Source organism: Zonotrichia leucophrys, chromosome Z (genome assembly GCF_028769735.1).
Source record: "Zonotrichia leucophrys gambelii isolate GWCS_2022_RI chromosome Z, RI_Zleu_2.0, whole genome shotgun sequence".
NCBI lineage: Eukaryota > Metazoa > Chordata > Aves > Passeriformes > Passerellidae > Zonotrichia > Zonotrichia leucophrys.
In genome coordinates, this window is record NC_088200.1 from 14,337,988 (window position 1) to 14,365,421 (window position 27,434).

Consider the following 27,434-nt stretch of genomic DNA (forward strand, 5'->3'; position numbering starts at 1 on the left):
AGTACTACAGGAAGGATAATCACCACTAAGCACAATGTTAAATAGCTCTTTAAGCCATAAGATCCTAAACAATAACATTAATAACAGCATGAACCTGCCCGGAGGTATTGGACTTTCAATATTTTATCACAGAGGATGCCCATATGCATGTTGCAGTTTCCCTCAAAAGGAATTATTCAAGTTAATGCAAATAATGCAATGCAATTACAAATAACAATTAATGTATTAGCAGAAAAGCCCAAAAACCTGTTATCCCTCATCATAATAGACTTGCCTTCCATCACCCTACCTGAAGCTGCTGCTTTTCCATAAGTATGGCTACACAAGGACTCCCTTGCTTTTAAATCCCCCAATTTACTCAAGAACCTTGAAGATGTCCCAGCCTTGGTTGATCAAAGTAATTGTAGTGAAAACTAAGCAGATATTACATGCACAGGAAGTTGATGTCTCTTAAGGCATGTGTGCAGATGAAGTCCTCAGGCAGCCTCAGTCAGAGCCAGAGAACAGTGCTGACAGAGGATGACAGCCTCTCTCTTTGCCAGCCTATGGAAAACATCAGTAGACCACAGAAACTCTCCACTGACTAGCTCATTAAAAGTCACCTGGTGAAGCTTTTTAAGTAGAGCACAGGAATCTTTTATCCTTGGCATGACTGAAATTTTAGTTCTGCAACTACTTCAGTCTCGGTAAAACTAAAATGATTGAAACTCAGAAGTGCCTTTTAGAATATTAATGAAAAAAAAAAAAGTGAGTTTGCAATGGTGTATGTACCACTTGTCATGGTATATTCTCATTTCCAGCACGATCTTTCCCAAGAGGTGAGGCACCTCATCCTGGATGAGATTCCAAGTGGAAAAGACACCCATCACCCAATCTCTTTTGGTTGTGAGTGCAGGCGGCATGATGGGGCCAGAACAGCTGCAAGGACACACAAAGCACCCCTGAGAAGGGGCAAAACACCTTCTACTGACATCCCTGTTTCCTCAGTCACCCAGGGTTCCTGAGCCCATAGCTGAAGGGAACAGACAGACGAGCACATCCAGACAAAAAAGGTGCCCAACAAGTCTCCAAACACCTTTCAGGACCATCATTATTCAAGCTCCCCATATAACTCTCTTGGTGTTGAACAGCAGAAACAAATAACATTCCTCTACAAAAAATCTGCTAAGAAGAAGGAAGAGAACAACAGGATCACTACACAGGAAGCAGCATCACCATTCCTGAATCATTCACCATCATTTAAGCATGCAGATGGTACAAAAAAATTCTTACTTGCAGAAGTGGTGAACAAAGGATTTACTGCAGAGCAGCAGGCAGATGCAGTCTGTTTTCCAAGTTCTGTGACTTCCACTTAAGTATCTGCATTTAACAAGAATAACTGTGCCTACCCAAGCAATCACTTGAATGAACTGAAGACAGCTTTCTAACTAACAATTCCTTTCTCACCATCAGTCAATGAAGTAAAAACCCCAGGCTGCAGACAGTTTTTAAAGCTGAATTTATGAAATTTTAGGGAAATTTGTGTTGTATGAAAGCATATTTTCCAATATTTTTGCTGTGTACCAAGATTTGCTCATGCTATTATGGGCGAAATTTCTTAAATGTTAACAAAAAATGTGATCTACAGTGAAAGATTCCCTTTTGTAATTTTTGAAGAAATCAGGGTTTATGTTAAATATACGTTAGGTGGAAAACAAATCAGCTTTGTTTCATAATGATTGTAATGGCAGTCCAAGCTGGAAAGCACTCTGTGTGGCAATGAAAAAACACTGACCTCTCTGCAGCTTTTCAGACTTGAAAGTCAGAAAATACTGATTTCAGTAGATTTGGCTCATAATTGGAAATGGGGAAAGCTGGGGATGGTGCTGGTGTAAAATCAGTGAACACCCATCCCATTAGTCATCCCAACCTTGTCAGAGTCCAATCCTATGAAACTCAGAGGCAAAAGTCTTCATGGCCAACTGATAATTTTCACACTTCGTCTTTCAAGGTAAATTAAGCTACTTTGGTAGAGAGTCTGGCACATGAGAATTTTATGAAAGAAAAGTATGCTCAAAGCATGTATTTTGTATTGGAGTTTGAAGGGAAATCATTGACAGGATGACATATCTCTATCTCAGCATGGCAGGGCAAATTTTCATAGGATTCCCAGTTCAAGGCAGAGCCCTAAATGAAGTCTGACACTCCACAATAAATCAACAGTTTCTGTGCATCATAATTCTCATTTCATTCTCTTCAATTTTTTGAGGCCAGTTCATTTGAGATGAGTAACATTTCTTTCAGAGTCCATGAAAATGTTCATTTTTTGAATGACTGAGGGATCAGGTTAAACATTGTCACTTCCCAGCACCAGAAGATTCTAACACAAATCAAGGCTGTGGAAACATTTCCTTTGAAAAACTAAAAGCAAGGAAGAATATTCTCACTTAGCTTTCCTCTTTCCACTACTCAGAGAAGAACAGTGTGGCAACAGGGGAAGAAAGGAGAAGTTTTATCATGTCAGGTTATTAGAAAAGTAACCCCAAGAAGATGCACAAAAAGAAATTTAGCTGGAGAAAGTGAGAAATTGACAAGCAATCTGTAGCCACAACTAGACATTTGTGAGCCATAATGGACAGCAGCTGTTGGCAGAAGCTTGACCATTTGAGAATAAGAGATGTGGAGTGAGCATGAAAGAAACAGCAGATTCAAAACATCCCTTCTGAGCACCTCTGTGGGAAAGGACACCACCAGTTGGGGTCCTGGCAGCACCTCAGAAATACTGGATGCTTGGAGCATCTCAGGTGTGGGGAAGCACAGAGAGAAAGCTGCTGGAGCTTGACACACTTGCAGCCTTCACCTCATGAGGCACAGAAGACGCCCGTGCAGCTGTGGTGCTCCTGTGGCCACGAGCACCGGCAGCACACCGATGGGTTACCCTGCGATACCCGGCCCCCTGAGCTGGAAGTCAGAGATATGAAGCAGGATGAGTTCCCCAGAATCCAAGGGGAAATGGTCAGCAACAACAGCAACATGGTGTTTCAAAGACATTGAGGCACAGTTCTTGAGGTCATGGTTTGATGGTGAATGTTACAGCATTAGGTTTATGGTGAGGTCTTTTTCCAGCCTAAATAATTCCATTGTTTGATGTAGGCATTTTATCACCTCTGTTGGGCCCCAAGAACTATTATGACCAACAGCTTTCAACCAACTTTGGAGAGTATTTTTAACATAAATTCGGAATGCTGTGTTGTCCATCACTGATAGAAGATGGAACAAACACAAAAAAATAAGGGTTCCATTAGACTTCTAAATACCTACCACTCATTTAATCTCCATCAGTGCACCCTCTTTGGTGGTTCCCATTCACCTGACATCAAAAGGAATCACTAAAGTCACTACACATTAAAAGCTTGCCACTCACCCTCCCATCCACCCAAGGCTGCACCTACACGTGTGTGCACACATTTGAATTCACAGCAGCTGCATGAATTACAGAACATTCACAAGAGCATCTTATTGCTCCAGGGACAATGATAAGCATGGTTATTTTCAGTCAAATGTTTTACCTCCTAGCAGTTAAACAAAATTGAGTTTTCCTACAATAAAACTGATGCAGTAATGTAAGGTCATAGATGACTGCAGAGACAATGGAAGCTGACAGAAAGGACAAACCAGCCAAGGAGCCATCATTCAGATTATTGATTAGTAGATATTGAAACACCCTTACATAGCTTTGTCAGGCTAAATGGCAGTCATTTAGGCACATATTTCACTGTCCAATTAGGATAATATATTTTCCAGCCTATTCCGGCCACATGTATTTCTCTTATAAGCTATATTAAAAAAATGGTTATATAAATATATTCCAGCACTGAAGCACTGAAAAACACTAATTTGATGCAAGACTCATAACAGTCATTCACAATTTCTATACCAAAAACTATGCCTATAACACAAACTAAATTTTCTCTATGTGCCTATTAGCCTGGAACTCAACTTCTATCCGTCAGCTTCCCGAAATGGTCTGTCCATTGCACAGTTCATCAAAGAGAAAAATGAACTTATTTGGCACTGCATGGGGATTTAGAATAATCTAACAAAATTTCTGCTTATACTTAGTCATGCACATTTTTCCTTTGCTGGACTTAAAGGGGCTAACACCGTGTGGTCAAACATAAAAAATAGTGACAATATGCGAAGACCTTCAGCTTACCCAAACTGTGCCTTAGCACAGTAAAAGGAAGGTGTAGGATGAAACATTGCAAGGATGAGCAGCAGCTTCTGCAGCTTCACTCTTCCTTAAGACCTACTGTCAATGGGCACCTACATCAAATGACAGGAGAGTAACCTCTTACCTGTTTTTTCACCAAATGGAAAACATTCCATTTTGAGGGTGAACTCTTCAGCAAGCTCAGAACAGCCACAATACACTGAAAAGTGGCTGCAAGATCATTATAAAATTTTAATTCTGTTAAGATTTTGTGTCTATAGCCTGTTATAAATCTGATGTTTTCAAATGTTAGAATCTTTCTTTACTCAGAAGACAGATGGAAAAAAGGAAAGGTCTTCAATGCTCACACAGATAGAAAAAGTGAAGAGGCAAAAAACATGGGAAAAACAGATAAAATGATCAATTGTATATTATGGGCAGTGGATGAGACTCAGTTATTTGAGTAATTTGAACTCACAGATGAGATAGCTTAAATTGAAGTGACATCTAAACCTTTGTCCAACACTGACATAGCTATTTTAGACTAAAATAGAACAAATATGACAATTTTTAAAAATGTTAATTAGAGAGAACTGAAGGACTGTGCTGTTGCTCTGCATGGCTGAAGTCATTTAAAGCACTAAGAATATGAACTGTGGATATATGGATACATATATGAGCCTGGGGAAGAATTCATGTGGCTTCTGTAAAAAGAAGCTGTGTGTTAAAACCACAGAACTTCTTCGAAAGATTTAGTAAGATTTGAATACAAAGTTGGTTTGATTGATTTTGACACTTCGGTTTTCAGAAGTTCCTTGATAAGGTCCCTCAAAACAGGTTCTTGAAGAAACCACAGAAAGTACCAATGAAATAGTAGTTGGTTAAGAGACACAAAACAGGGAAAGAATAAAACTTTAGTTTTCACAGTGCAGAGAGATCATAAATAATTTTAATTTACCACAGTTGGTGTCTGCTAGCCAGAGAGCTGAGATGAGAAATGAGGTGAAAATACCCAGTTGGGAATTTTCTATAATCCAATTTCTCCATAATAAGTCTGTGCCCAGCTGCAACAGGTGTGTACTGAGATTCAGTTATACGGTATTAAATGGCAGAGAAAATTCCCTCTAAATAAATACTAAATTATGAATATTTGCATGCAATCCTAATTTCCTATATTAAACAAAATAATTGTCCTATTATCACAAGAAAAGACATCTTGATATCTAGTCAAAAATTACACAAATCAAGCCCTTGACTAAGGGGGGAAAAAAAGGCAGCTGCAAAACCAACAACTGTGAAGAGGTATAATATACATGTATAATGTATAATTTCACTGGGTGAATGTCTCCCCTGGTTTATCTCCATCTACTCAAAGCTCTGCTGGACACATTGCTTGGAAACCTTCTCCCACTAACTTTGTTAAGCAGGAAGGTTGGACTGGATGATCTTTATAAGTCTCTGCCAAGCCCATCCATTCTGTGATTCTCTGTCACCTCTCAAGCACTGCATACAAATTTACATGACTACCTTGGTATGAGGAACAGAGCTGAAGGTTCAGATTAGCTTCACATTTCTGGAGGCTGAGGGGCTGCTCTGGGCAAGCATCAAAGGATAGATGTGTTCATGTACCCCCTCTTCTAGGCATGAGCTTCTCACTGCTGATGGACAGACAGGATATCAGCTGTTTTGATCTGACACAGCACCACCATTCTTACACCATAAAGACTCAAATTACTTAGGAAGACCAGTTGGTTCCAAATTGTATTGCGAACATATATATATATGTATGCATTAGTCAGTAGACTCTGAAATGGCTGAAAATTCTGGAAACAAATACTGAATGTTTCCAAACAAGATGTCTTCACAAGCAAAATGGAAAAGCACATTCATGGTATCATTAGACTTGATTCTTTCTGGAAGGCAAATTTAAGTTTCCTTTAAACACTAAAACACACACACCCAGCGCACTGCATACCTATCTCTGAGAGCAACAACTACAGTTTAGGTACATTTTCCACTAGCCAGGCACTAGGGATGTAGGAGAGTACATTGGCTCCCAAAGACATTTTGATTTCAATTTGAGATAAGAATGTGACTAGGAGAATCTGGCTGATCCTTTGGTGGTGTCAACAGATCAATACTGAACTTACTGCTGCCAACAAGAGGACACTGAAAATCAATGCAGTTATTCTGAAGATAACTGAGAACTCTCCTGAGTCATCCAGACAGCTCCTGGTAACATGGGCAACCATGTCATACAGTCTCTTCTGCAAAACTACCACACACCAATTTTAGGCACAATTCTTGTCTGCCTTGCTCATATTTAAAAGGCTGTGACAGAAGTACAGATGGTTACAGACTTTCTTCTAAATTAAAATTTTTATTTTAACCATGGTCAAGGTAGTTTTCTTCTCCCTTGCATGTAAGGAGTCCTTAAATTTAAGTGAATTATTCTATCTCACAGATGTGGTCCTCCATTGAAGAACCATAACCAACTACCTGGGAGTAAAAAAATCCCAATTCCTCCACAGTGTGTTTTCAGAGGAAATATTTACAAGTAAATTTAAAAGAGATTTTTCATAATACTTAGGAAGGCAAGTATTTTATGTCAATGTTGCTGTGACTTTTCACAGCTGCAACTATTATGCTCGATGGATAAAAAATTAGGACCTATCAGGCAACAGATAACTCACAGACCCACATAATTTTCAAATGGCATGTAAAAGTATTCTGTTTTGTCTGACAGATTTACAGGAGAGGAGTCCTTCAACATTCAGGAGTCAATAAATTTATACACACTAAAACCACATTTCAAAAACAGGAGGAGGACTACACCTATCTGCATATTAAAACCTAATCTACTGAAACATCAAGATTTCTGTCAGCTTCCTGACTAGCACACCAATTACATTATTTGGCACCCATCACAAGAAGACAGGTGTAGAATGACCAATTTTGCAGCTTCTGAAGTTGTGCCCATTAAATACGTGGAGATTATTTTTTCCTCTTTGCATAAAGATGATTGAGAGTGCATTTGACTGTTTTCTCTTTCTAGAGAAAGCACTGGGAGCTGGGGAGAGGGAAAGGGAGAATAGACTCACTTAGCTAAAGGAGATAGGAATCACCAAAGCAAAATAAAAGAGACTCATTCTTGGTATGGGCAATACTGCAAGAATTCTGATTTGTTTCAGTTTCAGTTGGAGCGGAAAAATGGTATAGAGGGGAACAATTTTATTAGCCATTTGCTTTTAGGATTTTGTTTCTCAGTCTCTTTGCCTTTGCATCTAACCTTCATCAAAACCTGCCAGAAACACATTGCACATTACTTCAGTGTTTTTGTTTTCATCTGACACGCATGCATGTTTGAGTACTATGCCTTTGGTTGGTTCTATATCTTATTTAATATTTGAATTATCTGCTTTGGCATGAACTTTGGAGTATGCTGATTCAGTTTGCTGATGATAAAGGTGAGGAGGCATTGGCAGTGCATCAGAGAGCTATAATAACAGAAAGAAAAAGCCTGTACTTACTACCTGGGGAGTAGGATCAAGAGAAAAGGGATAAAATTTAGCTGCATTAACTGCATGGTCACGAAGTACAGACAAATAACAAGAACACCACTGTAAAATCTCATCAATTGCAAACAGAGAAGGAAAATGGAAAGCATACAGTTTGGGCAACAAACAACCAGATAGCTACAAGGCACCAAGACAGCAGTTGTAAAAAAGGAAAATGTGACCCCATGTCATCCCATTCAATAATGTTTATTGGTCTTATTAGAAAACTCTGACAATTTTGTAACTGGAGGCACTAGACAAACAGAGCTTCTGTAACCTCTTTATGTTCCAGCAGGGAAATAAATCACATGAAAGCTGCACCACTTTTGGTATATTTTGAAGAACACAGTCCAAGAAAGAACCAAAGAAAAGACAAAACCTGTTAAGAGGGACCTGAATCAGAACTCTCATAAGGTACCATCACACAAGATATTAACTTACTTCATGCTTGCAATCTGGTTACTTTGAGCAGACTTTGTCTTTAATGAACACAAAACACAAAATGTGAAAAGATTTGTAAATTTTAATTCAAAATGATTGAATAATTCCATGGTGTGAAACCATCCCTTATCCACAATGTGTAAGTACTTCAATTACTCATTCTATCTCAAAACAAAGAGAAATGCCAAAATATTGAAATTTATCATGGGATGAAAATTGCAGAGTCCTCAAATATGAAAATTAACTACCGCAAAGATAAGAATATGTGGATAAAACAAGCTTTAACAGGTATGGCTCTAAAGAACTACATATGGTATGCTAATGGCCATTTGCCATTTCGGGTGACTAACACATCTTGTTAATCATTATTATTCTATCTTAGCTGTGACTTAGAGCAAAACACAGTAAAATGGTATTACTAGGTCTTTGATACAGTTAAAACACATGGTTCATAAGAAACACCACGGCAAATTACCTAAACAGGCTATCTGGAATATATTTATTGTGCTAATTCACAAATAGCACACATAACCAGTTCACAGAATAGAGACTGACAAGAGAAAGAAGGTAATTTGGAGGGCTATTTATGTGAAGAATAAATTTCACCAGTCCTAATTTAGACAGTCATTTGCAAGGGAAATACATCTACTATGATTTTCCCACCACAAATGACATTTCATCTTTCCTGAAGTCATGCAGGAAAAAAATGTAAAGAGGTTAAAATACTTTGGAAAAAAATACTTTGGAAAAAAATGTAAAGAGGTTAAAATACTCTTCTACTATGTAAGTGTATAATGAACAATAAAAATAGCCTAGTATGGACCAAACCAATTGAAATCATTGTACATTAACATGAGCTAGTGTACTATAACTAGACAACCTCAATATTCAAGTGGCATTGTGCTAAGGAGAAGGTGACCAAAGGTTTTTTTTGTCATTTGAAATTAATCATTCTCTGAAAAGGATATTCTCTTTATGCTACTGGCAATCAAATCAATTCTCTGAACAACTTTTATAGTAATAAATAAAACTGCCTTTTTCACTCAGTTTTATTCCTGCTCCACCCACTTTTGAAGACTTATAAATTATGAAGAAAGATGGGATTATAATTTAAACTCAAAAATAATTTATGTGCATATTTATTATGGAGGTAATATAGAGATGGAGACGGGTTTCACCCCTAGGAGACAGAGAAAAAAAACCTGCTTGTGAATTTTAGTGTCTCTTTCATTGCAGATTTTCCACTACATATTGACCCCATTTGGAATTGATTACTGATCTTACTTAGAATTCATCAGTTGCTAATTTTAACTACTTAACTCTCTGTTCTTGTTTACATTAAGCCATTCTTGAATTAAAATGCTGTGAAAGGAGAATAAGATACCAGTTTTCCTCCTCCCTGCACCAAACAAAATTCATTTATTATTGCCTTTACAGTGCCATATGTGTTGCTCCAATATTATCAGTTACTTGTTGTTCTAGTAGCATTTTTTAAGACTAGAATTTGTCTTCCTCTTTCAACTCAAGTTAATCCTCTGACAATTAGCTAGCAGACCAATGAACAGTGTGCTCCACAAGCATTTGCAGCTTCCATTCAAAAGGCTGCAAAGAATCTCCAGAAAAAAAACCAGATGGGTGAGAGGGAGAAGGGGAAAATCCCACCTTTATTAGGTTTCTTTCTCTGATCACTTGGAGACTAAAGTCATTAAACAATGTCATCAGTCATTTCCTAAGGGGTCATCAGTACCTACACCTTAAAGTGTTGTTTCTCATTACAAAATCATCTTTCAACCCTTCCAATTTTAACTTTACTAGTCAACCAGAAAATCATGAGGGTTTGAAGAGAATGTATAGAGAAGGATCACTCAAAGCAGGCAGCTAAAAACATTAATGTACATGTATCCTACAGCTCTCTGAGCACAGACTGTGACAATGGTGTTGGAGTTCTCAGTATGTGTTGTATTCAGTTTTAAGAAATCATTGTTGCACAACACAGGAAGCTGAAAAAGACATTCTCCATTAGGAAGACAAAAACCCAAACATCTGTAAAGCACTGTACATCAGATCAGAAATGTGGCTCATTAAACTAGAAAATATGTCAATAGGTTAAAAAATGCATTTAAAAAAAAAAATCTGTACTTATCCATTGCAGATTTTTTCAGGACTTTATAAGCCTTACCAAAACATCAATTTCCTCAGCAAAAATCTAAAACTATGTAATACCACCACATTAATACAAAACAATCATATTGTGTCAAAAGCACCGAGTTTTTTTCTGGTCCAAAGCATGTTCTTAAAATACTCTTGTTGATCCACAACTTTAGGGCTGGTGCAGGATACCTAATATGTCAGAAAACAGCAAACACGGTCTTGTATTTAGAGACTCTGAAGGAGATATGTCCTCGAGTTTCAATAAAATTCAAACAACTAATCACCAATAAATATAATAGCTAAAGATCTTATTATCAAGTGAAAACTTCACAATTTATGTCCAGCCTTCCGTAGAAGGGTACAAAAGTCCAATCATTTCAGCAGAGTGTGTTTAATTATTTTAGAGCTAAGTACAAAATAAAATCACATACATCATCCTTTGGCACTGTCAGTGTGACTCTGTTAACAAGGACTATTTAGAGAAAATCAATATGAACATTATTTCAGAAGTACTTGAAGATAACATCAGTGGTAGCTTATCTGATTGACTGTCCCTCCCCGCCACCTCAATATAAAAAGACAAAACCAAGACATTTGTTGGAATTTTTTAATTGCATTCCATTCTGTTAAAGTCTGTGGTGCAATCAGGGTTGTCCTCATTAATGAAATCACACTAAATTGACTACATTAAGATGCAGTATCAGTACCCAAAGGCAGTGAACTTGGTAGACACGGATATGCTTTAAAGATCAAAAAACTGAAAAAAAGTAAACATATTGGTGTGTTCATAATGATCTAAATTGAGAGGAAAATATGAATATTTGCAAGAAGGAAAAATTATTGGGGGGAAAGGAACAGAGAGGAACACATACATAACCTTGTTTTAGAATTTACAGCTACTCCTTAAATCCAAGCAAGTTGGTTTTGGTTTTTCTTCACAATGCCTGGAGACAGGCCAGAGGAGAAAAGCATCACATGTCTCTGGTGAGGAGGGTCTGGGGAAAAGGACTGTGGAGATGACATCAGCTCTGAGATAAAGTTGGAGTTCTGGCATCTTATCTGTGGCATATGGATGCTCACAGCAAGGTATGCATTGGAACACGGACTATACATTTGTTGAAGGGCATAAAATTTAGTGTTTTGTTTTTCAGGCTGTGAATTACAACTCTTGGACTTGCTTTTACATTATCCGCCACAAAATGCCATGGTATATAGATAGTAAACTGTCAAAGTGTTTTGTAATTACTTTTGTTCCTCAGGAGGGCTCCCATTTCCTTTTCTATTACATTTTATTGTCCTTTATGTCTAGCACAGATAACCACATAAACGAAAGGAGGTGAACTTATAATCTACAGCACCATGTTGTCCAAGCCATTACTCATGTCTAAACCAAATCCACTTTGGTAGATTCTCTCCTCTTGTTCCCTGAAGATCAAATTCAAATTCAAAATCTTTAGTTGCTAAACATTGAGTGGTCACTTCCAAAGTCATATTGTTACAGATTCTCCTAATTTAGAATTACTTTGGAGTAAAACTGAAAGGAGTAAAATAACACCTCATCAATCTATTCATGGGACAACAGATGCAAATATGGATGGGCCCCAACTGTGCATGTGTTTTAACAGAGAGTAAACTATGATAGTAATGACACTGACAATGCAAGGCCAAATAAAGCATCACTAACACCAAAATGTAAGACAATTTCCAGTATATCAGAGAATGGTCATAAAATGCGTCATTCTTACTGTTTTTTATTTTTCATGGAAGAAAAACAAAAATTACAAATACCAGAATAGACATTAGACAAACCAAGAAAAAAAAAGCAGCACCAACATTTGGAAATAAATTGTTTCCCTTTCCCAGAATTATCATCCCTGGAAGAAGAATATTCCTTGTGAAATTACTGATTGTTCAGATAATAAAAGCTTGCTTTTTGTGAACAGAGGAAGTATGGTAAGAATGCCTATGTAAAGAAGCAAGGAGCAAATAAATATGCAAGTTTCTATGCTTAAATTCTGCTTCATTTTCAAAGCACAAGGAGGTACGTATTCTTTATATTTATACAGTCTGAACTCCTACTAATGGCTCATTCATATTGCATATATATAGATGAAAATAATATTCAAACCTCTAAAGGTTTTTCCAGACAATGTGCAGGTCAGAAGATTGCTTTCCCAAAGCCCAGTCAATATTGTGGATAGCAGAAGACTACAGAAGAATTGTTCTCATCTACTGCAATAAAGCTGCCTCAATTTATTACACTTGAAACAAAATAACAGCTAGGAATTACTATTTTTTAAAATTTCCTGATTGAACTTTTTAGACACTATTCAGGAAAATAAAACTTCTTTGATCTTAGTGACTGAAGAGGACAGTTAGCCCTTTCTAGCAAGCTCTTGAACTTCCACAGATGGGGCACAGGCTATTGCAAACTGCTGAGTATTTTTTCACTGAGTTTTCCATAACTGATGGTCTTTTTAAATGTGGCTATTTACTATGCGAGCAAGCTTTAAACATCTCTCACTGGAAGAATTTTACCTGTTAAACTGTGTCCATTGCAATCCCTTACACAACAGTGTGCACACTTGCACACACAAAAAGATACTGTGTGGAATTAACATATAATAATGTGCTTCTGATAGCACAGAACTTCAGTAAATTTATCTGCCCTCCACCCAGAATCACACAGGCTTATCCACAACCACTCTCTTCAATTGCTCTTGAAAATACTTATTTGATTTCAGATTTTCTCTCTTTAGCAAGACTTGGATTTCAATAATCCTGGTAGGTCCCTTCCAATTCAAGATATTCTGTGATTCTCTCTGTAATATGCTAAAAGAATGACTTTGTTACATTTTACCTCTTGCAGTTCAATGTGATGTTTTTCAAGCCTGACAATTCTTGTATTAACACAAATTATATGATTTTCACTCCTAAAACCAATCTGTGTAAAAAACTTTTTCAGTATTCTTAAGAGTACTTACTTCAAGAGCTACTCATTTTCTCCACTAGAAATATAATTTTTCAAATTAGAAAACATTATCTAAACCAGTGACATAAATGCACAGTGGCTGACAGAAAAAAACCCCTTGAAAATCAAGAAATAACTGTTCTCTATCATAATTTTTCATTATTAATAGCTCTTTTTTTAAGTATGAGAAAGCTGTCAAATTTACACAGAACTCATCACCTATTCATTTCAGGTATTATTTATGGAATAGTACATTTTCTTTCACTGCTTTTTCAACACACAGCTTTTTACCTCCGAATCAACCAGTTGTTGAGCTGAACCAGACAAAAAAAAAAATCACACCCTGCACTGCGTAAAGAATTTTAGTTGTCAAAATCTGGGCTATTCACTGCACGTTCTGGTTTCTGGTACCCAAGTCAGAAAGTTCACCCTGCCCACCTCTTCCACAGCCTCCCCGCCATGGGCAGGAGCTGTCTGAGGGAAAACGCTTCCCTCAGTTTGTGGCACAGGTACAAACACATGGGCAGTTTCTGCTCAAAGATCACGATTCCTGAAAGGACTCTCACAGTCAGACAGCCAGCACCACAGACACGTGCTGTCTGTCAGTTGCATCCCTGCATCACTTCAGAAAATCCTTAGGTCCACAAAAAAAAAAAAATCACAAGCAAGTGACCAAGAGTGCTAGGAAGGAGGGCCAGATCTAATTTAATTGCACCCTAAAGTACACTGTGAAAATGATTTTTCAAAATAAACAGGGCAAAGAGTCTGTAAAACAAATTACTCTTGAGATGAACAGAAAAAGGAACTTTTGGGTTCTTTTTAATGAAGGGAGGGAGGGTAAAATAATTGGCATACTTTCAAAGCAAAAACTGTTTGAACTTCCAAGCATCAAGTGCAAAACCAATCCATTTCTATAAAATAATGCTTTTATCAGCTTGACAAAGAAGTTTTTGCTTTGTTAGCTTAAATTAGCTAACAAAGAAGTTAGCTGATTTCATCTACTTCTGCCATTACAAAAGTACGTGCTAGATTGGCAGCTTTCATAAATAGCATTGACAGAGTAAGATGTCATTCTGCACACTGAAATCTTGAGTTCAAACTGTACATTAGATTTAAACTTTCTCTGCACTAAAAACTCAAGGACATAAACCACCTATGATTCAGCTCACACTGTCGGTCCAAGCTAAGCTGCCAAGTACTGAGAGCCTTTCAGTCTCAGTCTTCAGCAAGGATCACACAGCTGAAAGATTGCCCGGGCAGGAAAAGGTAACCTTGGAAGAAAAAAAGCCCGAAGGATTTGATTGGAAATACTTTCATCTACTTTTGACCATTTAATAGATTTGCAATCTGCCTACAACAGTAACATTAGACAGTTTCAACTGAGATAGTTGTGTAGTTAGTTAGGCAAAGAAGGTGCCTGTCAAGTAAAATTCCAACAAAGAAAATTTCCATTTTTTGTAATATTGCTGAGTTTAAAAAAAATCATTACTGAATTTCTTCTTCAGTCAAATACCATATTTAGACCAGCCCAGAAGCCCAAAGATACAGCAAAGGTTATATAAGTCTAACAAAAGGTTTCAGTCCTTAAGGAAATACAAATTTAGAGTACAACATTTTCAACATCTTTTTCCAAGGGAGTGTGGAAAATAAGTTTTTAGATAAAATACACGCAGAACAAAATTCCAAACTCTACATCAACAATTGCAACCTGTAAAAGAAAGACATTTTTTAAAGCAAAGCACAAAATTTCACATTTATAGTATTTTGAGCTCCGCTTATACACAAAAACCCTTGTAAAAATGGATTAAGAGGAAGGTGAACTAATCAGGGCTTCAGTGGAACATAAAAACAGAATAAAAGAATGAGAATAAAGGCCTATCTTGACCAGAGTACAAACAGTGGCCAAACACAAATGCCTCAAGAAGAATGTAAGAATAAAGCAAACTCCTGTCAACACTGTCAGAGAACACCTTGAAAACTCTCACGAACTTACAGTTCAATAGTTAGCATCTTCAGGTTTAATAAGTTCTTAGTGGATTTCCTGAATGTAAACTTGCCTTGCTGCCCATTAAGTCCATGCAATCCCTAGCATCCATAGTATCCACGGTCAGGACTTCCAGTATAGTGTGCTAAAGTGGCCTTACCTCCTGTCATTGAGTTTTGACTGGATGCCCCATTTTTTGGCAGATACCCCCAAGAGCCTGCATGAAAGAAAAAAAAAAAACAGCCAACAAGCACCTCTAATGAGATGTTCCATCCATGCCACTTTATTTATCCAAACTTCATCTGCCATTTAAATGCCCCAACAGCAGAGTAAGTTGTTCCTTTCTGTAATTCTTTCTAGGCAACACAACCTTTAAACCCTTGACAATTTACAAAGACCAGCAAATATTTCTGTTAAACCCCACTATCTATGAACATGCTGAGCAGCACAGACATGTAAAGTGATCCCTGTGGAACTCCACTGTTTAAAAACAACTGTAGACTCCCACCTAAGCTTAAAGCCCTTTTATCATTCTTTCTAAAGGATCATCTCCCTCTTCTTCCATGACTCCTTAGCTAGTCATGCAAGCAAGAGTTACAGAGTAAGATGTCTTAGGGATATGTCAGATATACTTTGCACAAGGAGCACTCCTTCCAAATGGAAATTCCCATATTTGGATACAGCTGTCCAAATGCAGATCTTTGGAGTCTGCCAAAAGACATCTTTCAATCCCTGTATTTGCTAAAGATAATTTAGGACAATCTTTTTCACTGGTTATTTCAGTATATTACTTTATTTACTGCATCTAAAGGGATCACATAGCCTCATTATTCACCCTCACCTGACACATTTTCCCCAACACTAACCTAAGCAATGAATAATTTTGTTTTTGTAGACATACTCAAAACCATATGCAAAACTAAAAGTCTGGAGAAAGGGTTATCAAGACAAAGCAATACACTTTCATATGACACTTGGGAACCAAGAGGGATTGTTGGATCCTCTTTATAGATTTGCCAAGATACACCTATCAGAGGGATTCCGAGACAACCATTAGCAGTTGGGGTGCTAGCTCTGAAAAGATCTCAAAGCTGGCCTAAGGACCAAGATCTCATTGATCCATTAGACCCATTAGAGAAATTTTCTCTCAAAGCATGTACCCCTCCAAGTTCTACTGTCCCTTCTCTACCTCAATCTTTGATTAGGATGGTTGTTTTCTCCTGTATTGTTTCTGTTTTAAATCTTACTTCCTAGCTCTACCCAGGAACAGAGCAGACCTAAGGGCTCACATCTCTACACTGCTTGGGTGTGGTTATCTTCCATATTCAAACCTTTTGTTAGTGTTTCAGCACTTACTCTCTCACCTTGCAAGTTAGAAAAATCTCATCCTTACTCTAGTAATTTTACAGGCATTAACTCTTCCTACTAAACCTGGAGATTTCAGACGTTAAAAACACTTCCTTATGCAACAAACCCAAGATGCATCACCAATGCATACTGCACTTAAGCAAAGCCCACAGTCACTATCACAAATGGTGGAAGGATTCTAGACAGACCTCAGAGAAGAGTACTAATCCAGGTGTCAGGGTTGGTACCAACTGCTGTATTTTGTTTGGTTTCCTCTTTTGTTGACTCCAGACACACAACCAACACATCAATATTTCCTGCTTTATATTTTTATGCTTCTGCACAGGGGTACAGTGAAGTCAAATATAAATGTGCTAAGCATACATAAAATTATACCTATTAAATCTGGCTAGGAATAGCAGCAATAGTGGGGGGGGGGGGGGGGGAAGTAGCAGCGGATGTATAAGACCTAGGCAGAAAGTCAAGAATTATGCTATATTGCTATATTCACCTTTCCTGCCTCTATCAGTTAAGGTACAGAAAGCACAGGTATGCTTTGTAGCAATAACTTTCATTGCATGTTCTTTATGAAAAAAGTATTCTTCCAAGGCAACCATGTTTTTATCTGCAAATTTCCTACATTTATTCAGGAGTTTTAATGCTCTATCATTGGCAAAACTAACAATTGCTACTTGCTACCTACTGACTTACACATTTAAGTCACGTACTGTGAACTTCAAAGACCCTGCAATTTTCCACTTTTTTGCACATTATTTTCTACCTGAAAATTCAACATGAACTAACAAATGCATTCAGAGGGCAAAAATCGCACGTCACATATAGAGTTTTTACATCAGACTTCAGTTTCGAAGAACAGAAACACTTGGGACCTTTAAGTTACTGGGCAGGACCATCACCAGGGCAGTAGTGCAAAAATTAATGAATGAAGACGCAGCAGCTCCCTCGCCTACCCTGCACCCCGATGGGAAGAACCCTGCTTGCAGAGGCCTGTTCAGGGAATCCTGTCTCGGGTGGGAGTTTTGTCAGCGCACGGCTCCGCTAATGGAGAGAGCGACGGAAGGTCTGGCGTGAGGGATGCCGCGAATGAGGCGGCGTTTCGGCGCTCTTAAGTGATGCCCACCCTTCAGCCGGCAGCACACGGGCACCGGCAGCACACAGGTACCCTGCCCGAGAGCCGCCCGCGTCCAGCGTCGGCCGAGCGCAGAAATGCCTCCTCCCCAAAATCATTCCCTTCACCCGGGGGTTTCTCGGCTCGGCTCCCGGGGAGCTGGGATTTTTCCTTCGAAAGCCTGCCCCTGGCGAATGCCGCCCAGTCTCCCGCTGCCGCTCACGCACGCCAAAGTTTTGCCGCTCTGGCCACAGCGGCGCGGGCAGGGACACCCAGCCCCGGCCGCCCCCCGCCCGCCCGGCCCGGCCCGGCCCGCCTCACCGTCCCAGCTCGGACTCCAGCTCGAAGTAGTGAGCCAGGGTGTCCTTGTTGGAGCCATCGATCCAGTAGTCGGGCGCGGCGGAGCCGGGGCGGCTGGCGGCCGAGGAGCCAGAGGAGGAGGATGAGGAGGACGAGGAGGATGAGGATGAGGAGGGCATGGTGACTTTCAGCATGCCGGGACGCCTGCCGGGGGCTGTCCTCTCCTCCGCGCCGGCAGCAGAACGCAGAGCGACAAGGCGACGGCTACACGTCGCCTCCCTCCCTCTTTCTCTCCTTCCTTACTTATTTCCTTCCCTCCCTCGCTCTCCCCTCCCTCTCCCCTCCTCCTCCTTCCCCCCGCGCCGCCCCGGAGAGGCGGTGGCGGGTGCCCAGCCCGGCGGGGCCGGGGCGGGCCCGGGGCGGGGGATTCACCTCCATCGCCCCCCGCCCGCTCGCTCCCTCCGCCCGCCGGGCCCCGCGGCCGAGCCGCGCCTGCAGCGAGACCCTCGGGGCCGGCCCGGGCCGAGGCAGCGGGAGCGGGACACGGCCCCGCGGGGGGACAGCGCACGGCAGGAGGAATCGCGCCCCGATCCGCGGGCGGTGTGCGGCGGGGCCGGCGGGATGCGCAGCCCGTAGGGCGGTGGGCGCCGGCCCGCCATGCCGCAGCGTTTTTCCAGTTTCCGAGCGGGAGTTCAGGAATTCTGCCGTGAATTTGGCGGGGAGGGTGTGGGGGCTGAGGCTGAGCAAGGCAAACAGCAGTGGGAAAGAAAGAGACTGACAAATTCTCGAACATGACTATAAAAATCCCCAAAACACATCTTCTCTTCCCACCAGAAAACTAAAAGAAGCCATAGAGAAATAAAATTGCTTTGCTGCAATGCCATTCTCTAACAGGTTATGAAATCTGCAGGTTATGAAATGCATGCGAATTATACTAAAGCATGCTACATCCCCGACTGCAAAATCCTTAGCCAGAAACATCTACAGAAGGGTCGTTTCTGTTGGTGTAGTGGTGAAATAAAACAGCAGCAGTTGTGTGTGCCTTGCATGCATAGTGTGCCAGAGCAATCCCACTCACATCCTCTCTGTGCTCTTACACCCACTCGCACTGCCATGCCAGCACAGGCAGGAGGTAAAATGGACCATGTGCGAACTGCACAGCAGAAGGGACGAAGTATTGTCCTCCCAATTTCAACCGCAATTCACTGGCCTGTTTTTTAAACATTGTATTTCTTCCTCAAATAAAGCACAGTATCCTGTTCAGAGTTTTGCTGATTCAGGTGTATTGAGATGTTTTCCAAAATTATTTGTTTCCCCTCCTCATAAACACGTCTGCCTTTTTACTGTTCTATAAATTCCTAACTGTAATGAGATGGGGCAATTAATCTTAATTCTGAACCTCTTAATTTCTCAAAGATCTTAACAAAGAAGTGCTTCTCTCTGAGTAACCAGATAATAGAAGAAGTATATGCTAAACTAGTCTTTGTTGGTAGTGGGAGAGAATGAGACATAAATGAAATAGATAAAAGAGAGATAAAACCTTTTTGCCTTGAGTTACTACCATTATAAAATTTAAATGTAGACCCCACTGTAATTTGAGATTTTATCATTTTCAAATTCATATTTGGAAGTCAGGAAAAAGTAACCCAAAGCCCTGATTAGAAATCCAAGTTACATCAAATACAGTTTGACAGCAGCTCCAAATTTCCTTTGAGATGAATGTCATGCCCAAAGCACCCACTATCAGTTACAGGGCTGATATCAGCACCAGAGCACCAGGCAGCCTTTTCACTGCTGCTCGTGCCCTCTTTCAACCCCCCAGCTTGCTCTGCCTCTGCTGGTGCATGCAGAGCTTTACTTCAGAAGTCTTTGGCTGACAGGTGACACTTTTTCATCTTGTTTGTTAACAGCATCTCCTGGGAGAAGAAATGGTCACTGATTAAGACAGTCATACACACAAAAAATGGCAAATCAGCACACTTAGAATACAGTGCTTTTCTACATTGTATTTTCAGTCAAATTTCTAATGTATTCTGCAAGCCAAAGGGCAGATATAATTCTGTTCTGGTGGGGGTTTTGAAGAAATTATTTTAGTAGCACCATATTTATCCAGGTACCTGCAATCAGGTTCATATCTCTAATGATCTAGGTATAGTTACCATGAGCCTTCAGCTGCTCCTTGGTAAATGACATAGCACCAGTGGATTTTTTTTTTTTTTTTTTTTTTTTTTTTGACTGGGATATATCTAGAAAAGGCATTTTACTTTCTTTGAAACTCTGACTCAAAAGTGAGCTGCATTGCACGATGCTGACAACCTTGTACTTGAAAACTGACTGGACCTTGTTCTTCAGAAAGTCCATGTCCTTCAAAAATTAAGATCATGATCTCCAAATATGTCCTTGTGGAATTAAAGAAAGTCTTCAGGTTGCACACTGTATCTAACCAGCAAAAAAAATGCCTCTCAGTCTCATGGAAACCAAAGACAGCAAATTTCAAATGTGCAGTGCTCCAACTCGGGTCTATGTTAACCATGTGAAGGTTTGCACCAGCTTTATTGGACATGAAACTAAAATGCTAACAAGTCTTCATTTATCAATTTGTGACACACTATGTACAAAATTTTATTATGAAGATACAAAGATCATAATTTTCCTGGCAATAAACCCAGGTTACAAACTCAAACAAAAAAGGCAGGTCAAGGAGGAAGAAGTTTATATGAACAAAACATGCATGCAAGAGATGTCCAATTTTCTGCCTCTTGCCTGTCACCCATAAATTTAAGCCCCAAAGCAGGAATGTTATCTGATGTCTTGGTGGAGGTGTGGGATCAGTAATCTTTCTGCCCTCCTGGTTGCTGGTGTCCTGTTTTGTGAATGCTCTTGTCCTTTGTACAGACATCACTGCACCAGGTATAAGCAGAACATACCTTAGAGGGCTAAATTAAAAGGTAAATGTAGGATAGGAACTTTTTAAACTCGACTTCTGAAATTTTCATACAATTCTAGCAGTTAGGCCTTGTGTAGGAATTAAAAACAAAAACCAAATTCTGTCTCTAGTTTTGAATAAGTAGTTTCCAGTTTGTGGGCATCATTTGAAAGAGCACTGTGTTAGTCCTCTGAAAGTTAGGTCAGTATTTCCTCTTGGCCAAACTGCAGCAACTTCTTGTTGAAGGTACAAATGTGTCCACGCCTATTGCAGCAAAGGTTATCTATGAAAAGCAAATTGTCAGATATAGTCCCCATTAAAGAATATTTTTCTCAAAGTGCTTTTCATGTACTAGAGCTTCCTTTTTTACAAAGATGATCCAGTATGGATTCTGCATTTCCACCTGTGCTAGACCAGATGCTTACCTGCCATAATTGTAATGCAGATTAAGTCTTCTGAAACAGAGGTTGCTCAAACCATGTCACATACAACTCAAAGAAGTTGAGATCAAGGCAAATCCCCAAAGCTTTCACTTCCCTTCCCTGTCATTGATTTTCCCTGCTGAATACAAAGGCTTGCATTAGGTTTTATTTTCTGTAACATCTTTCATCTCCCACTCAACTTCCAGTACCTCTGAATCACCATGTAAGCTTCCATGGATGCCTGTCAGTTGGGAATGCTAAAAACTTCTGCAAATTTCCTTGTTTTTATTTATGTATAGGAAGCTTTATTACTTGTATTGAACAAGTTCATCACAGTCTCTTAATTTATTATCATCTTTCATGCTGTTTTATGTGTAAATCTAAGTCTACTTAAAGATTTATGGAGCTGCTGGGTAAAGATGGACTCTTTCATCAGCTGTGTACATGTAGAGTTTAATTCAGGTGAGAAGAAATGCCGTGCTGGGAGAGGCCAGCAGAATAGTGATGTTGGAGAGGAGGTGTCATTATGCAAGAAGACCAAGAGGAACAGACTGACCCTTTGCAGAGGGACATTAGAGGTGAAGGAGAGTAACAACGTGCCCTTTACCTCAAACCCTACTCACAGGTTTTGAAGTCAAGATGATTTTTTTTGCCAGAGACTGGGAAAAGCAGATGTGTAAATGGGGATAAAAGAAGTGATTGCCTGATGATAAACTGTTAGAAAACAGTGTGATTCACCCATCTCTGAACCACATCATGTGGGCTGAGGGTATCAATAGGGTCATTTTATAGTCATTGTGGGAAGGCACACAGAACTGTTGTCTTTGCACCATAGTCACTTATCTTTCCTGTCCCTCTTTAAGTGATTCAATAAATCATTTGATTTCTAGGATGTAGGAGGATACTTGAAGCATTCCCTTTCATTTTGCAGGATCAAACAGCACTGGTTCACAAAAAAAAAAAAAAAAAAAAAAAGCTGGTCCACAAGTCTATGAGTCACTAAACCTAAATAAACCACCCCCTTGAGGACAAGCTTCATAAGCCAGAAGTCACCTGGTAGGACCCACAGAAGTTACACATAGCTCTGCCTGAGTTAAGATCACTTAGCTGTTGCTGGGTCTCTAATCCCTGCTCAAATAAAATCCAGCTGGAGGCCCTCTGCCATTATCAGCAGCTAGAGAAATTTCTCCAGGATATAGTGTTCCTTGTTTCTAAGGCAAAATTTTCTTTTCCTTGTCAAATGCTATTAAGTAGTTTAAATATGTAGTTTAAACTCCCTCCATCACAGGGGAAAAGAACACCTTCCTCTCACCACCCCCTGCACCCCAAGAAAAAAGCAAACCATGAAGTGAACTCTAAAATGTACAAGTAAAATTACAAACTTTTTGCCTGGTTTAAGGTGATGCCAGATTTTCAACCCTTTCAACAGAAAGTTGCAAAAACATATTAGGAAAACAAATATAAAGAGTCCTAGTCACAGGCAAGCACTCTAAAAATCAAAGATGACAATGTTAATGTTGTTTCTTTCACTCTCAAGAAAGAAAAGAAAAATTCATCCATATTTTGCTGTTTGGAAAAAGAAATCTGCATATAGGAAATTTTATGAAGACTATAAGAGGAAGGCAAAATTAGCAGTTTCTGAGGAATAGTGATTTATATGAAGAGAATTCACTTTCCCAGGGTAGGCTGGAGTTCAGCCTCAACTCAGTTGTAAACCACTCATTTTGGAGTAAGGTTAGGAGAAGGTTTAAGCACCCTGTGTGGATTTGGAATGAATTGAAGAAATAAAAAAACCTCCGTACTTAAACCACCTTCTTTCTTTTCCCTAAACTGTATGTTTTGCCCAGCGCTGAAGAAGACATTAAGGAATAATTTGAAGGGGAACAGCTGCCACTCAATTTTAAAAGTTAGTCAGTGGTTGTTGCATGTCCTTTTGCTGATTTGTGAGCAAAACCCAGTTAAAAATTCAGCAGGTGCCTCTCTGTTATATTGCCTAGCAGAAAGAGGCTGTCTGTTTGGTCTCCTCATATAAATACATGCAGATTCAACAATGCAAAATTTCTTACTACAGGTATAAAGCAAACTCTCCATTGCCAGCACCTCAACACCTTATATAGTTGTAAAGTGAGTTCAGTAGCTGATCCATTTTCAAGAACTTAATAGCCATCGTTAAAACCGAAGAGAATTCAAGGTGTATCCCTACTGCTGTTCCAAAAGGCAGCTAAGTTACTAGCTAGACCAGCAAGTAATCTCGCCTTTCCAGCTGCCTGATTCTGTGACCTTCCCTTACCCCAAACAAAATAAATAAAACCCTGCTGTGTTGTGAAAAACAAGTAAGGTTATCAATTCATTATGGAGCAGACCTTCTTTGTTTCACTCATTTGCCTCATATTTGAGTGGCTATAAATTGAGAGGGCTGTTAACTGTAGTGTAGTTGTGACTGGTTTTCTTGTGACTTGAGTGCCAGTGACAACAGTGGGAAATACAAACAGTTTGTACCCAGGGCATGGTACAGAAGAGAAAAAATAGCTATTCTAATTTGCTTCAGTGATTTCTGATTGGATTGCTTCCAGTTCTGCAAATTCAGGAAAATTGCAGCTTTTATGAGACAGGAAATGGCTGTAGTTTGTTGATATTGTTTTGTACAACCTTCTGATTAAGCATCCAGATATGGTCTTGTTCAATTGCAATCTAATCTGTTTGAGTGCCCTGGCTGATACTGATGATAACAGGCTTGCTGTGTTAGCTAAAGGGGTTCTAGAAAAGATCTGACTCTGGAAAAAAAAATCCAGGTATTAGAAAAATATCCAATTCCAAAGTAAAGGTTAACTATTTAGTTTTGTGTTTAGCTCCAGTACTAGACTGTGCCTTTGGTCTCCATGAAGGCAATAATTTCAATAGACAGACCTGATGCTTTTGTTGAGGGATCTCAAAATGAGACAGCAGTTGTGGGAAATGTTTATGCAGAAATTCCAAAGGAGTGAAAATGCCTGTGTGTGAGTATTTCAGAGAATAATTACTCCATTTACTCCCCTCTAGGCTGAATGTCTGTGTTTTGGGGGTTTTGTTCTTTTACAGGGCCCTTGAGTCTTTGGATTCATATGGCCCTACTACCTGTAAGAGTATTTCACTGACACAGGAGAAAGGCATCTGTGCCCCAAGACGTCATGTTCATAAGCTTGTCTGTGGACAAATGTAGAAGAGAGGAGGAGGAAAACACGAATTCTAACTCACTTTGTCTCACTTAAATGTGGTGCCTATTTCAGGCCTGCATGAGGTTGCCTCCACTCAGACATAAAGCTCTCAGCTAACTGCTTCACTCTTCAACAGTTCTTGCTGGAGCTCCAGGATAAAACTTTCCTCACTGTGCTCACCTTTCTCCATATAATTCCAGGATTTTTTCATTTTGCTTCTTTAAAATTCACTGCAACTAATTTAACTTTCAAGGAGGAGAAGAGTTTCTATTAGGTAAAAGGAAGACTTTCAGCAGCTCTTCTGCTCTCTGGTAGCACACACATAAAGATTTTTACTCGGTATTTATTACAATTCAAAAATAGTTATTGTAATGAAAGGTGTGCACAGGGATACCTTACACTAAGCTGCTGGTGAAATACAAAGTCCCACCAATTTTTCAGCAACTCAGTATCATTAGACCCACTTATTGAAGTGCAGGCATGTACACAGAGCATAAAAAATTTCTGCAGTTTTCATAAAAACTTGAAAACATTGGAAATACCTAATAAATTCACTCATGACTCAAGATCCTGATCATTCATATAAGATATGCTACATTTTATAAAACAGAAAAATCTGAATGCCTCCAAGGCAAAAAAAGTTCGTATTTCCAAGTCACAGCATTGCAATTTCTTCTCTGCACAATACACCTGTATATATATTCAAACATGTTACACCAATAAAATTGTGCATATAAGTTTTATGCGTACTTTAAGAAAATCAGCTACACTTCACTTTGTTTAAATTCTTGCTTGGCTAAATTTTTAAGATCTTGTACCCCTCATTAATTACCTTGGTAGGAATTAACAATGATGATCACATTTGCAGACTGAACAAATGTATTATTTTATTACTGTACTCATCCCTTCAACTACTGCATTCCAACTAAAATTGAACAAGACTAAACGTAGAATATAAGGCATCCTAGCAAAGTGAGTTGGATACCATGTGTAGAGATGGTATTTGAGGGTCTCCACCCGTGTGTTCCATTATGACCTCAGCCAGTGTGGTGGGTTGGTCCTGGCTGGTGCCTGCCCAAGCTGCTCTATTGCCACCTTCCTCACTGGTGCAGGGGAAAGAAAATAGAAGGAAAAGCTCCTGGGGCGAGATAAGCACAGGGAGAGGTCACTCAGCAGTTGCCATGACAGGTAAAATAGATTCAATTTAAAACACCTTCCCTCCAGCTCCTCCCTTCTTAATTTTAGTCAGTTTTTTCTGTCTCCTCCCCACTGGTGCTGCAGGAGGTTGAGAAGCGGGGGCTGTGGTCACTTACGGACATGCCTCAACCACTCCTCCTTCCTCAGGGGCTGGACCCCCCACTCGCTTTCCCTGCTCCAGCATGGGGTCCCTTCCCATGTAGGAGAGCCCTCCATGAACTTCTCCTGCACAAGTCTTTTCCATGGGCTGTAGTTCTTCACAAACTACTCCAGTCTGAGTCCCTTCCTTAGAGTGCGAGCCTTCAGAAACTCAGCATAGGGCCCCCAGGTGATCATGAAATCCTGTCAGGAGCTTGCTCCAGCACTAGCTTCCCATGGAGTCACAGCCTCTTTTGAGCACATCCACAAGCTTCAGTGTGAGGTCTCCATGGGCTGCAGGTGGGTCTCTGACCCACCACAGATCTCCAGGGCTGCAGGGGCGCAGCTGCTGCCCCACATGGGCAGCACCTCGGGCTGCAGGGGAATCTGCTTCTGCTGCAGCAGCTCCTGCCCTCCTTCTCCACTGACCTTGGTGCCTGTAGGGCTGTTTATCTCACATAGCCTCCCTCCTCTCCTCGGACTCCTGTCTCTGTTGTGCAGGGTTTCTTTCCCTGTTCTTTGCAATGCTACCCCAGAAGTGTTACTTCTTAGCCAGCAGCAAGTCTGCCTTTGAACAGGCTGGAATTGATTCCATCACCTTCCTCTCCACCAAAACCCTGCCTTGCAAACTCCAATTCAGTAAATCTGAAGCAAAGTGAAATGCAGAGCAGTTTAATTACTTATGTAAACAGTTCCTCTTATTTATTTTTTCACACAGTAGTTTGGTACTGTAAATATTCTTACCATTGTTTAGACCCCTGATTTATGAAGTGTACCTAAAAGCCTTGGCAACATCTGACTCATATAAATCACTTTGAAAAGGCTCATAAATTCCTCTTGTTGCCAGTAAAATTTTAAGGACATCCTGATTTCCTTAAGTAGTATTACATATCTATTTTTTTAAAAATCTGAACTGAAATGCAATCAGTGAAATATTGAACATTGATTTTCATGAAAAATTCTTCACTAAATCAAATGCTAAGATCCTCAATCAGAATAGCACTCAAATGGGTCTGTCCATTTTTTGCTTATATTCAAAATACAATAAATTAAAATAAATCCTACCCTGCAGTGGACTGGTCTTTGCAGTAAAGCTAAGTTCACTAAGAGGATATAAATAATCCTTCAGCTTTCAGAAGAGTACATGACAAGGTAGGTATAGGTAAAAACCCCATGTATAATTTGAATGCTGATCTGTACGTGATTACTGTAGATGTACAGAAAGGTTTTTGCACTTGAAGACAATACTTCCTGCTTCCATAGAACTCTTGTGTAGGGAGGCAACAGTAAAATCACTAATCGGTGTATAGAAACAAACAAACTAAAACATTAAGCACTCTAAGCACTCTCCAAGCTATTCTTGCTGTATGTTTCTCACACCTTCTGGGTCTTAGCTAGGGGCTTTTGGCACCTTTTTTTTTTTCCCAGTTAAACGCTGAACAATTATTTGTATGGTTTTAATAACAGAGCAGAAACAAACATTGG

The 27,434-nt window shown here is 39.7% G+C and overlaps 1 protein-coding gene across 3 annotated transcripts in view; it reads right to left on the minus strand.

The window, feature by feature from the left end:
- The window catches only part of CAMK4 (calcium/calmodulin dependent protein kinase IV), a 137,475-nt gene extending 118,981 nt beyond the window's left edge, over positions 1-18,494 (minus strand). For 2 of the 3 annotated variants that reach the window (XM_064735448.1, XM_064735447.1), the window contains exon 1: positions 18,094-18,492. In XM_064735448.1, the coding sequence (XP_064591518.1) occupies positions 18,094-18,151 (58 nt within the window). In that variant the 5' untranslated portion in view covers positions 18,152-18,492. Of the gene's footprint in view, positions 1-15,456; positions 15,514-18,093 lie in introns of all 3 variants that reach the window. The other variant, XM_064735446.1, reaches the window with a different exon arrangement.
- Between the last annotated feature and the right edge of the window lie 8,940 nt (positions 18,495-27,434).